The following is a 14098-nucleotide window of genomic DNA, read 5'->3' as shown; positions in this document are numbered from 1 at the left end:
TGTCAGATTTGTTAATACTGTTATGATTAAAGCAACATTTTTGCAGGAGGAACTTGTATTTAGTAGATGCACCAGTTGTTTGGTCACTGGAATAAGAAGTAAAGTCTTGAAGACATTCTGTCAATTGATGATCATTGTGCAAACTGTGACAGTATATATCAAGTGAGATTTTTTTCCATTTTTTAATTCTTAATATCAAAGAAAGATTACTCAAGGTGAATTGTAAACAAAATAATGTGGTAGTATCATATATCCTTATTACATAGTCATGTACAATGTAGAAGCATCATGAATCATTAACATTTCTAAACACGACTGTCTAAAAGTTTGTGATAATTAATACATGTATGTTTCCAATTATGATCGAAAACAAGAGTCTTTTTGTCAAGTTCTTCACTATGTTAGACGAAATGACAGAAAATTCGTAATATATTATCATGATGGTTTTTGTGGTTTCATGAATAAATGAATTCAGAGGTACTGTATACTGTCAGACTATATCTATTTCCTACTTGTCTTGAATTGTTTACTGAAAATCATTATTGATCGGTTAAGAAATTGACTATGTTATTAAGACTTGCCAACCTGATTTTATGCAGAGGAGGTAATAATTGTCAAAAACACTGTTTCTATATCAATTTTTGTACGTTGAATGGAATGACACGCTGGAATTCTCTACTTGTAGATTTGACGAGGACGCACCCCTGACCAACAATGAACACTCCCCTCCACAAGAGAGACTTAGGGAAGACATAACCTCTGATGGGTCCTTATCACCGCAAGGGTTTGTCCATTTCAGATGAGATAGGTGCCTGCACAGTATAACTCCTGTAGCATTAATGTACCGAACTGCAATGCACCTTAAAATCTGTGGGACACACTGTGACAGTATTTGTAGTGTACGATCAGGGCTGTGTCTAGTTTTGAATTTTCTTCTGTCCCACTCATTGTTTGGGAGCACATTTTGTTAATTTTCTGGTGTCATTTTGATCTTACAAAAATACATTTTCATCAATTTGATGTAATGAAGTCAATTTTTGGATGCATGGGCGAAATTTTTGTCCATCCTAACAAGCAAATTTCCATTCCTGGTCAGAGGGACAGGTCCTGGAGACAGCCCTGTGTACAATGTTATGTTGCTCCTTCACCCAGGGCTTCGGACAGATTGTTTCCAGAGATGAGACATGTGCAATGATTAAAATTGCACCTTTCATGCTTACCAAATGCATACTAAAGCTTTTATTTGTAGAAAGGATATATCCTAGTCTGAAAGGCAACACACTTTTGCTGCACGCAGCTGTCTATGGATTGATTAAATGTCACGGTGACCTCACCTTTTTTTAATTACTTCTGACTCAGAAATATGAACATATTCAGTAGTATTCAGAATGCGGAAGACTTAGTATATGAATATGTTTCTAACGTACAATTCAACATACAAGTTCAACTCTCACAATTCTGCCGATGCCTTCAAACCACCACATTAAAAAAATCAGCGAATTTCAAGCAATCTACTAAAAAAATAAATGCAGCATCAGTAATTTACATGGTACTTCAGATATCCAGGTGTTCAAGACATTCTTGAGAAGGCCTTGATAACACCATTAAGTGTCGGTCTTAGGGGGTTCCAACAGAATTATGAGAGTTGATATTAATTTTACTGGAGATGGTAAATGCTTTGATTCCTTTTCTTGAAGTGGAATGACGCCACACCAATTTGATTTGTTGGTTCTCAGATTTAAAAGAAATTGGACTAATCCCCAGAGAGTTTCTAGTAGTTTCTTACATTTCACTTTCACGTTGATGAAGGTTACATGTAGACATCTAGGTAGTAATAACATTAAAAATACGCCAAAAATAGTTACTCTGAGTTGAAGCAACTGGATAAAATTTTGAAACAGACGTTTCAGACAGCATCCGCTGACGATTATACGTTGCTGTCTGAAACATCTGACTGTTTCAAAATTTTATCCGGTTGCTTGAGTAAATATTTTTGGCGCATTTCACTTTCAGTTTGCCATACTAGCCCATCTGGGTGTAAGGTTGCTCAGAAATATGGGGGATCACTCCAGAATTACACTGGAGGATGTTTGAATTCATTTGGTGAGGGGGCACTGCAGTGGAAATGAAAACAAAGCAGTGAAAGAAGAACAAATTTTCAAGGTCACTAAGTATTTGCCCTGCTAGATTACTAACCCTCTCTCACCAACATTGTCTAATTCAACATAGATCAGTGTCAGCCTATGTGGAGCCAGATGAACAGGTGAGACTTACACATCATTACTGACATTTTCAATATCATAATCAATCCGTCACTGAATTATTTATTACATGTTACATGGGTGGAGTAAGAATTAGTCATGAAAATGACATGCGTAACGTTTAACTTATACCTAGGTCAACATGATCAAAGGGGTGTTCACTCAAATGCGACAAAGATGTTTGGAATATTTGTTGTCGGAAACAAATAGTGGAAAATAGCTAGGGTGGTACCTAGGGCTGTCTGCAGCTTTCGATATTTTTCCTTCCTTGAGACAGCCCTGGTGGTACCCTTGTATGATAATTCATAATGAAGCATTACTGTCAGTGATTATGCACAGACTGTAAATAGGCCCTTTGCTGTGGTAGAATTTTCCGCCATAACAATGTTTTCTACGGTCGTCCACCATCGGAGGAAAGGATATTTTTATACAAAAGCCATATCATAAACAACAGGTGTTTTATGCCAGCAAAAACAGCTGTTTTGTAACTCCCAAATATGGCCCAAATTGGCACCAGACTGGTCAGAAAGAGACCTGTGCAAGACAGGGTGTGCACAACTTTGCTGAGGGTGAGTCAGTTTAACAAAAGGCATGTACTGTTCATTATAATAACTGTGTGAAACAGAGGTATTGTATTGATTACTGTTTGTACATATTTACGAAGATGTCTGTCGGCAAGATAAGTAGAGAATGCCTGGATGGATTGTTTTGATATTTAGGTAGGTCTTCATATAAGACCTTGAAATGGTATCACTTAATATATTCCATCTAGCGGCATGTTATGGTACTGCAGCAGAACTTTCATTTTTGGTATCTCGTGTTCTGGACATGCTATGGTCTGGAATTTTGAGTGGTAGATAGGTCTTGGAAGTAAGGAGTGCACTAGTGTTTTGGCCTCCTACTAGCAGTTTTTTGGAGGCTGTAGGGGCGAATGGACAGCACAGTATTGCAGATGTCAGACGCTTTGGCCTTTTACCAACTTGGCCCATGGCTAATCAGACCAACTCGGCCCAACACCCTGAACCTTATGGCCCTAACCCTAAAATTAAACTTTGGTCGAGTTGACCAGGGTGTTACATGTAGGTCGATTTAATTCGGCCAAGTTGGTAAAGGGCCAAATCATTCTAACCCCCTGAGTCTAATGCTCTACCTTAAGCTTGCATGTTCCCTTTCAGCTGACCGTTACAGTAGAGAATGGAGTGCCCACCATTCAGCCGGCAGCACCCATAGAAACCATGTATGCCCAGGTCCTACCCAAGTCTGAGCGTCTAACCATGGACAAGAGGCACCCTGTTGGCATTCTCAAGAAGTCTCTTCCTCGGACAGGTTAGTGTTCTGTAATCATCGTGTCTGGATGCAACTTTCAAATCTCATTTTTAGGCATTGTACTGTACATGGATGTCCCTGTAGATCAACTGGTAGCAGCTAGCCTCATATTTGAGTTTCTGGTTCTACTTGGTTGGTAACTTGGAAACCCTGGTTCAAGTTCAGAGGTCCGGACATCTCAGTTTGGGCGGCACCCCTCTTTCTGGAGAACGTAAAATGGGGGTCCTGTGTTCCAGAAGGTGCCTCGAGCAAGTTAAAGGAGGGCTTAGCGCTAGCAAACCTGTAAAAATATACCCTGCTGCTGAAATAGCTAGGAAACTTGCTGCCCTATGTCCGACCACTATAGGCACTACAACTGGGTCTCAACAAAGAGTAAACTGCTACTAACATTACCATGTACCTGTAGATGTTAATGAAAAGATATTTGAGTACTGTGTTCTCTCCCCACCCCAGATCCCCACTCCAGACCCCCCATCCCCTCCCCCCTGAGACACCCCCCTGCCAAGACAAGAACCGATACTGAGATACTGACAACACGTGTGGATCCAGGTACACTTGCTGACTGTGCCAACTATAGACAATCACAAGCACTTTTCTCAAGCTGTAGATTCTTTGATTAGTGTTTATGCAGCAGTAACATTGAAACACCCATATTCTGAACTTTGACAGTTAGATTAATCATTTAACGTATGGTAAGCAACTTTGGTATCTGCATGGACTAGAGTATCCAACTTTACAATGAGAAATGTACATATGTACAATATTCTGTCACAAGTATCATAACCTTGCTAGCTGTGCCGTCAATCTCTCTGTTTATTAACCCAGTTATCCCCCATTCCAATTCTCCAGAGCTTAACCCTGTCCTGAGTGCTCAGATGCCCTCCCCACCTGCTGAACTTCCCACCTCTGTCCTACCTGCTGACACTAACCAGTTTTCAGGAGTCCCTACGGGTAATGACAGTACATGTAACTCCTACCTGCTTACTACGGCACTACTGTACAGAACTACTGGTTTTGATATCTGGTGCTATGGTGACCGTCATCATTTTTGAGTGTTACTGTTAGAAAGCTCTTGGGACAGAAAGTAAATGGTGTAGGTTTGGGTCCCCTGGCAGTTTTTAGGAACTGCACTGGGCCTTTTTGTCAAGAGGAATAAACTTAACATCATAATATCCTTAATCCTTATTTGTCTACTCATAAGGTACAATGCAGTCAGGCCCCAAAATCAAGGCGTCTTAAGGTAAAAATGCAGGCACTGGCTTTTTAAAGCACCCGTTGCCAAGCAAAAACAGTTGGCTTGTCTGCCTGGCGTTCCACTGTGTATTGTATTGTTGCAATTCTTAATAAAGATAAAAAATTGCCAAGTAACAGCAGGTTTATTTATTCATTAATTTTATTTATTTATTGGTTCAGCATGTTGGTTTCTAATGGCTCCACCCCTAGAATTGTTTCCATTATTGTGTAGAACATGTTTGCCAAGTTTCATGCGTTTACCATAATTTGAACAGTTTTTGCATCAATTGCCAAGACTAACTGCTTTGGTGCAATAACAGGTGATTCTTCTCCACTATGATTAATGTGTACTACATGTACGTTACATCCCCCTCCCACTCAGTTGGGTTTGGACTGTGGCTAAGTGATTTTTTCCCCTCGGCAGGTGCGCTGACAGAACACGGCCCACCTGCGGACAGCTGCAGCCCACCTGGCACCCTCGCCAGACGCAGGAGCGACGGGGACCTGCTAGACATGGAGGAAGGTAGGTCCCCTTCAACTTGACTTTGAGTCAACTTTTTAAGGGAAGAATTAAGTCAAATCATGTTATTGTTACATTAATCATATGATGAAAGAAATATATATATATAATTATCACATTTACTGACTTCAGTGAATGTATTCAAGTTAATTGCTGCGTATCAAAAGTTAATCATTTTTCATTATTTTGCAGAGCCGACACCCATGTCTCCCCATGGCCCCCCTCCCCGCGTATCGTCCCAGAGAAGAGGTACTGATCCAGACATACTGGCATCTGGTAGGTTCTTTCACAACACCTGGGCAAAGCTGTCAAAATACCAAAAGTCAACATCCATTCATCTAAAAATAAGATTTTCATCCTATACCAAACAATATCAATTTCATATCTACATTGTATTAACATGTACTTTCTTTTGTGTAAATGAATAATAAATAAATCTAATGAATATCAGTACATGTAGCTTTTTGGCCATTTCAATAAATTTTCTTGGATAATAGTAATCTAATAATACTCTCAGACTAACTATATGTTTTCCTTCAAAATGAAATTATTCTATTAGTATTACCTATTGTATATAGGACAGAGCATATTAGACTTTTTACCATATCAGACGATACAAACTTCCTTCCTTTACAATATTTGAAGCAGCAGCTATGTTATTGGCAGCATTGCTTCATTATGACAGTAAAAGCTGATTTACTGAAAATTCAAGTTAAAGTTTACCGATCAGTACTTTTCAGTAAATTTTCAGTACGGATGGTTTGCCAAGGGGTACTATTTGGGTTTATTTGCTTTCTTTCTACTGAGCCTAGACTGAAGATAATTCAATTTTTCCTATGTTGTGCTTGCAATTATGTTTGGTTTTGCTTCCTTTGGTTTTAGTTTCAATTTTCATTTTTTCCACCTTTTCTTTGATAATTGAACTGTAGGGCTTATACAGCCTATCTGGTTTCAGGTACGGGCCACGGCAGAGCGGTGACCATTCCTTTTCAAGATTCTCACATCGGCCCATCACCTATCAAGCAGCAACGACATGGAACCATGAAGAGAAATGAATATCAAAACAAAGGTTTGTTGAACTTTTACTTTTGTCATTGAATAGTTTTCAATTGAGTTTAATCAACACATTGGGGTTGAGTATTGGGGATCAGGACGATTCGGCCCTTTACGAACTCAGCCTAGTCAACTTGGCCCAACACCCTGGTCAACTTGGCCCCAAAGTCTGGTCAACTCCGCCAGGGTTAGGGCTGGGTTGAAGGTTAGGGTTAGGGTGTTGGGTAGAGTTGACAATAGTTTTTGCCAAGTTGGTCTGAAAAGCCATGGACCAAGTCGGTTAAAGGGCCGAAGCGTCCGACATACGTTTTAATGTTGCTTGCAATTGCTTTTAGTATTTTCAGCTTCTCTGTTGCTGATTGAATAGTCCTGGATACTTACTTTGTCACAATATTTTTGTCTATATATATATATATCACTTGCTCTGCATATATTGAATCTTCTGAATGAGATGAAGAGTCACCTCATATTTTACACACCCACTTACACTGTAGAATGTAAACAATGCTTCTTTTGACAGCAGTGATGGAGAGTTAGGTTTCAAATTTGATGAAAGAGCTTTGATACCATATTTTGCATGATGACTTTATTTTGACAACACATACCAAGGAGGTTTAATAAAACCTCCTTGCACATACATTTACATCAATTCTCATAAGTCCACCAGGCACCCTTAGACTACCACATCTTTTTTAAAACAATGTTATTCAGGCCTTGTTAACCATGACTTGATTTACACTGATATCTAAAGTGTACCTTGGGAATTACTGATGTTTGCATGAATTCTCAATCCCTTTTCTCATTATTTCCAAAGGCCCTCTCTGAGTCACAGGGACCAAAATTTGACACCAATATCCCCAGTGTGAAGCTCCCTGTTTCCCCAATTACATGGTTCATATGGCAGGACTTACTTAAACAAACAACAGGATTCTGACACCACAGGGGGCACCCTGTATAGGCTGGTAGCTCCTTGTGTTTCCATGGGAGGAGAAGTTGGTCACGGATATTAGCTATGTTTCTATTGGGTTCCACATGTGTGTCCTTTAGTCATACATTGGAAACCCAAGAGGTGTTAAGGTATTACAGTTCCCATAATACAAGAATTCCTATGGGGAAGTTGACAGAAATTAGGTGTCATTATCTCAGGAATCGAAGATACTGACCAAGAAACTAACCCTCAAATTCTAAGTTAAACCTGTTCTGTAGACTGTCATCTAACAGAATTAGGAGAAGTTCTATATGGCTATTCTCTGGGGAAACACTCCCCCCAGCCAGAGCACTTGAGTCAGTCCATTTGCCTTAAAAGGGCCCGCTCGCGACCATTCCACTACATTTGTATCTCGCAGGGGTCCAGAAGACAAAAAGATGGAGAAAGGTTGTTTTTGTCGACAAATTCTACAAGTATGAAGCCTGACTTGTGATAGCCACCCTAGAATTCTCAAGATTTCACCAAACCAAACGCCATGAAATGCTTTCAATTTTTTAATGTCCTCTATACTTTTGCTGGGGTCTGGGCGCCTACACTAATACCGTCGTCCCCCCAAGGAGGAAAAGAGGAGTGTGAGTCTAGTCTCCAAGCAGACCTACGGGTTGGCAAAGACCGTATCCAACAGGCAGAAGGAGTTTTTATAGCCAACCCAAGTCTCATAGCCAACCCAAGGTCTGCCACAACTCAAACAGGGCGGAGCATTTCTATTCAATAAAGGTGTCACTGCCCCTCCTCGTGGTAATGTTAACAGCCGTACGAATGTCCGGGGTACTAATCTTTTTATGACCGATTTCTGGGAAAAGCCCAGTTACCCGCGCACGTCCCAGTGGGAGGTTCGCGCCTTGTAAGTTCTCACAATAAATCAGTGTTTCCTTCACCCATGTCACCCATTGGTGATGTTTGAGGCATCATCAGAACCATTCTTACAAAAACACAAAAACATTCGTAGGGAATGTTTACTGTTTCAGGTTCAAGCCAACACTCGGACCGCCCCCCACCCACCCCCTTGCATGTAACGTTAGTTGCAAGCGGCACGTGCCGTCGGAGTTAAACCTTATAAGCTAAACCTTTCTTTTGCGAAACAAAACACGCCACGAAGTAAATTATACTCTAGATATTGCTATAAAAACTCCTTCTGCAAGTGGGATACGGTCTTTTCAGCCGTTGGGTCTCAATTGGAGACTAGACCTCCCGACCTGGCGCCGCCCTGCACGCCCGGGCGGGCGGAGAGTAATCAACTCATAAACACAACCAGTTTGAATAGGTAACAATTAGATGTTAATAGCCTTTGTTCAGACCGACTTGTGGCAGACCTTGGGTTGGCTATGAGACTTGGGTTGGCTATAAAAACTCCTTCTGCCTGTTGGATACGGTCTTTGCCAACCCGTAGGTCTGCTTGGAGACTAGTGTGAGTCCACTTTATGACATGTATGTGATAGGGCCATATTTTTGGTTGTTCTCCCTAAACTCACTCATCTGACTTTAAATGTGGCAGCCTTAGGGCATCTGGTGGAATAATGAGTGTTAACATTTAGAGTTCATATTTAGGGTTCACAATTTTTTATGAATCATGAGACGGTTTTCTTGTGTGATTCAGCCATACCCCCAGCACAGTCTGGGTCGGGTAAGAGCGTGCCAGTTAACGAGATGGCGGTTCGTGCGGCCAACTTGTGGAACTCGGTGGTCGATCACCTGTACTGTGCAGGTGTGCCCAACCCTGCACCTGATGCAGGTGTGTTCCCTGTGAACAGCTGCATGTGGCATTACTAACAGTTTACTCACACCTGCATGGTTTTCATCAGTACACACGGATGTACATGTGTACTGTAGACTACTGTAGATGCATTTATATTCACGGTGGTTTAATGGTCGCGGATTTTACGATAAGTTCTTCGCCTCAAAATCAAGACCACCGCAAAATGCTCTGTTTTCTGCCCTTCTACCAACTTGTTTCAATTGCAAACTAAAAACCATCTCATACACTCCTTTTTTTACCTACTGCAAAATTGAATCACCGCGAACTTAAATGCATTTTACAGTATATCTAACCAAGGAGGTTAAAGATCTTACATACATTGTGTGATTTCTCCAGCTACAGTCTACATTTTTGGATACTGCAAATACTCTTGATCTCCTACCTTATAAGAATTCTAATTCAAAAGCTTTAGATTTGATATGTTTTTGGAATGCATTTAATACCCTACTAATACTCTTTTTGCCAATTTTGTGATGAATATGCTTTGCTGCCTGTATGCAAGGATTCATATTTATGGATTATCTGAAATAAGAACCGTGTTAACCCATGCTTAAATTTGCAGAAAAAGATAGTACTGTCTTCAAAATCATTATCGAGAAAGTTACCAAAATACAAAGTGCACTGTATCTAGTCAGATATTCTGCAATATGATCATGATTTTAGGACCCAGTGACGAATTTTTATTATAATCCTCAGCAGATACTCCTGTGCCCCGCCCAAGAAACCCTTCCCCCCGCCACTTGAGAAGGAAGAGCAGTGAGTCCAACCCACTGTACCGGCTGGAGAAGGCCATTCTGATGGAGATCCCAGACAGCACACTGTCGTCACACACTAGTCCTGACAGGAGACACCACAGAATGGGTAAGGGGATACCTGGTTCTATTTAGTTGTTATCTGGGAGACCATGATTCAATCCTGGGTCAGGACATCTCAGTTGGGGCTCTACCCATCTTTTGGAAGGGACGTACATGGGGGTCGTAAAATGGGGGGTCCCTTGTTCCAGGAGGTACCTTGAGCATGTTAAAGGGGAAGGGCTAATCAACCCCTCCTTGTGAAAATATACCCAGGAAACTTGCTGACCTAAAACTGTGCCACTAGGAACGACAACCACAACAACAACAACTAAGTGACTGTGCATTGGTAACACCAGGGTACAAATCTAAACATATTTTTCATTCTTTTAGTATTTTTTTCAATTCAATTCAATTCTTGTTGAAACAACTCACAGGCATATCTTAAGTCTGAATTGTGATGTTCTGACAGATGTTCAGATTAGGACATTTCACTTAATCCACTTATCCATTATACATGTAAGTCCATTTAAAACTTTACAAATGATCTAAAATCTATGATGGAAAAAACTTCAAATTCATCAATAATCACACATTATCAATTCAATATTACATAAAAGTGCCCTCTGTGCCGTTAGACCATTCTTTGTACAATATTGTACCATAGACATAACTGATAAGTTAATCTGAGAACAGGTTATGCATTTTGATTAACTGTTATTCAACAGTTTCTCCCAGGAGAACAGTAGAGGTTGTGAGGGACCCACATCACTATTACCAATCCTGGAACCGTGGGAGGACCAGGGACAGAGGGCAAAGGTCACCCTACAAGAGACAAATAGAGAACCTACAGGGACACAGTTCTCACAACTCCTCCAGGTGTGCAAATATCTTTGCAATGTTTGAAAGGTCTTTACAATGTGATACATTCTGTTAAATTCACTGTAAAACATGCTACCCGAAACGTATGACCGTTTTCAACATCTATCCAGTTGCTTGAGTCACTTTTGTATTGTGTATCTACCTGGATGTCTAACCTTCATCAATGTGAAAGTAACATTGAATTGGTGTGGCCTAAACTACCACTCTTGTGGTATCAGTTCCATTGTTCCATGCACAGACATGACCAAATGAAAAAATACAAAATATAGTTTTGAGATTAGGCACAACTTTAGATATCAAGTTCAGCACCAAGGACAGGTCCATCCTGGTGTTCTATGCTAGTGAATAGCAGACCTTTTTTTACAATATTTAAAAGATTTCAAAGACTAGAGAAGCAGTTTTTTAAGCTGTGTTCCTATTCAATGATAATGGAATATAGTAATTATATCTTCACTAAAAGGCTAAGCTTCACTCAAAGGGCTGCGCCAAATTGCAAAAGGTAGTAGAAAAGTGGGGCCAAAACCTAGCACCAATCAGCTCCAAGTGAATGGGACCATCACAGCAATCATTGCAATACACATTCCGCAATAAACATCCCAGATGGCTGACTCTGACCAACACGCATATAGACTTGTCATGTGGCTTTTAATAGTGCAGCATCTGGTACAATTTGATCAGTAAATTTGCTTTTCTTCAATTGTCAAAAGACTAAAGTAGTCCATGAGACTGTCTGACTTTGTAATTCGTGTGCAACTTTTTGAATTTGGGATTGAGGTAAGGATGGGTTCATTCTGTGTTCCTCCAGGTCTCCTCATAAAAGAGAGCCAGTCCTCCGGAGACAGAAGACAACGACAGAGATCGTGTTTGAGCGTCCCGATACCCACCACAAGCCTCGGAGTCACTCCACACACAGGGCGCAACACAAGGACAAAAAGAAGAGAGACAAGACCAGGAGGACTCAGTCCCACTCCCCACAGAGGAACGTACAAGTACAGACATATGAGGAGGACCTACAGGATGGTAAAGACTTACATGTACTTATATAATATATCCTTTTAAGAAATCAATTTTGTCTTCTATAAGACCATGTTGATTTGGGAACCCCAAAACTAATGCCAGCGTGCGAAAAAAAAGTGGCAATAAAAAGTTGCCTTCGTTATGAAATCTATGTGGTCAGGAAGGATTAACAAAACTAAACACACAGATCTAGAGCATGGTATACCGTATAATAGATTCTTCATTTTTGTACTTTCACATTTTCTTCTTTCCCTTTGGAATTGACTTTGGCGTTTTAGGACATTACTATCCATTTTCCAAAATATTTTTTTGCAACTTAATATATATTTTCTCATTTTGCACCTGCTTTGTACAATTTACAGTATGGCTGAATTTTTTTTGATTTTTTGAAACGGACGAAAATTGGTGTGCACGGATGTCATGCGTACAATCAAATCAACAGCATTGTCAACAGATATAGCTGACAACTACTTTAAACCCTGTCTTTGTTATGACACAGATGAAGAGACGTCCCATCTGATCAGACACGAAGGGTATCCTTATGATAACGAGGGAGAGGACGGCACAGGGTTGGGTACAGTTCATGTCAATCATCCGGTGTACCCGGGGAGGGCCCAGCCCCTCAGCAGCTGGGCAACCGCCGAAGAAGACTCAACCCTCGTCGAGCCAACATACAGAGAATATGTCGATCGCACGAGTCACCCAGAAATGTCGGCCAAGCGTGGAAGACCACAGGTGTGATGATGCTTCTCCTTTAATTTAGGGTTCTCCGATACCAAGCATTGTGCACAAAGAAGTTGAAGTATAGAAAGTCTGATGTTAACTTTTATTATAGTAAGAGCATTCTGAGATAGCCCATCTTCATCACATGTGCAGCCAAGAAGAGACTGTCTCCAACACTTTCTTTCATCTATGTTAACAACTCCGGTCAACCTTGGCTCAACCTTATCCTGATTTTAAGGACAAGTTTACAACTTTGACACAACCTTGAACATGTGGTTGTTGGAGAATATAGGTGTTATCCCTACATAACCTCAGAATAGCATCCTCTCACCGTCACACTAATTTGTTATGACATCTTAAGTGTCCCTGAATTGTCACGGTAATTATTGATTCACTTCCTTCCACTAACACTAGTCCTACATGTATATGTAAGTTTTCTTGATTGGCCTTGTCCTTGAAGCTGGGTGACCAGCCCTTATCTATCAGTTTACTTCTTCAATGTTAAGATAAATGTGATTAATTATGTCACAATGCGAACTGTACTTTGGAGGACCTTTCCAGTGCAATGAAGGATAGGGAGGGATGGAGGAGAAGGGCCATGAGTGCCTGTTAGATCCTCACGACTACATGTAGATGATGATGAATTATGTTTGTCAAACCTACATCAAATTATATCTATCATTGCTCCTTGACACAGGTTATACCGCCAGACGCCAGTCCACAAAGGGATGAGGTCTACAATCCCCTTGTGCGGCCTGATCAGAGAAACCCCCAGATGTCCCACTATCGCGGCAGCGGTAGACCTGTCCAGCTGATGTCCCCTGGCGGAAGCATCCCAGAGGAAAGCCCTGAAGATGTGCTGGGTTTGGATTCTCCAAGAGCCGAAAGTCCACAACTGGAGCAGAACTCTTCCTCAGGGAGAGGTTCCTTAAACAACGAACGTCCCTGGATCGCTTTCCACGACAGTTCTGATTCTTCGCCGGTAAGAACGGTGACGGGGCGGCTGATGTCGCCATCAAGAAGGATGCACGTGGCCGCTCAGGTGCATCATGTGACCGAGACGTCATCAGCGGACAGCTCACCGGTACGACTTGCCAGGTCAGTGGCTAGATTGTTTTCCTTTTGCTGTTAACATAGTTTTGTCTGATACATAGCCTTATCATTTTCTCTAAAGACATTTTAACAACCTGTCTACTGTTTTCATGAGCATTCCATTAGTGCAAGGTGAACTTGTTTTATTGCGACATAATCAACCGACAAGTTGTTGGATTGTTTTTGTTTCCCTAGTTGAAGAGATCGGAAGTTAATTAAACTTAAGGTAGATAGTGAAATTCTTATGTTTAATGCAGTTATTTAACAAGATTTTTCTATGGCTTATTTTTCAGTTGAGTTAAAATAAGCACAACTTTAGATATAGAATTCAGCACCAAGGACAAGCCCATGCTGGTGATCAATAGAAAAACAATCTTTAACTTTACAACATTTAAAGAAAGTATAAAAATGCGGCTGAATTGCTGATCATTAAGAGTTGGTGTAGCTGCAGGAGAC

At 40.8% G+C, this 14098-nt stretch overlaps 1 protein-coding gene across 1 annotated transcript in view; it reads left to right on the top strand.

Moving 5' to 3' along the window:
* LOC136448696 (cadherin-87A-like) overlaps positions 1–14098 on the top strand; it is a 47884-nt gene that overhangs the window by 31518 nt on the left and 2268 nt on the right. The window contains exons 43-56 of the mRNA XM_066448336.1: positions 686–784; positions 2230–2263; positions 3437–3587; positions 4041–4136; positions 4437–4538; positions 5245–5343; positions 5533–5616; positions 6281–6409; positions 8979–9113; positions 9834–9998; positions 10657–10807; positions 11616–11830; positions 12327–12562; positions 13248–13648. Coding sequence (XP_066304433.1) covers positions 686–784; positions 2230–2263; positions 3437–3587; positions 4041–4136; positions 4437–4538; positions 5245–5343; positions 5533–5616; positions 6281–6409; positions 8979–9113; positions 9834–9998; positions 10657–10807; positions 11616–11830; positions 12327–12562; positions 13248–13648 — 2097 coding nt within the window. The remainder of the gene's footprint in view (positions 1–685; positions 785–2229; positions 2264–3436; positions 3588–4040; positions 4137–4436; positions 4539–5244; positions 5344–5532; positions 5617–6280; positions 6410–8978; positions 9114–9833; positions 9999–10656; positions 10808–11615; positions 11831–12326; positions 12563–13247; positions 13649–14098) is intronic.

The sequence above is a fragment of the Branchiostoma lanceolatum genome, chromosome 14, assembly GCF_035083965.1.
Source record: "Branchiostoma lanceolatum isolate klBraLanc5 chromosome 14, klBraLanc5.hap2, whole genome shotgun sequence".
In the NCBI taxonomy this organism is placed as follows: Eukaryota; Metazoa; Chordata; class Leptocardii; order Amphioxiformes; family Branchiostomatidae; genus Branchiostoma; species Branchiostoma lanceolatum.
This window is presented reverse-complemented; position numbering and strand designations above follow the sequence as displayed.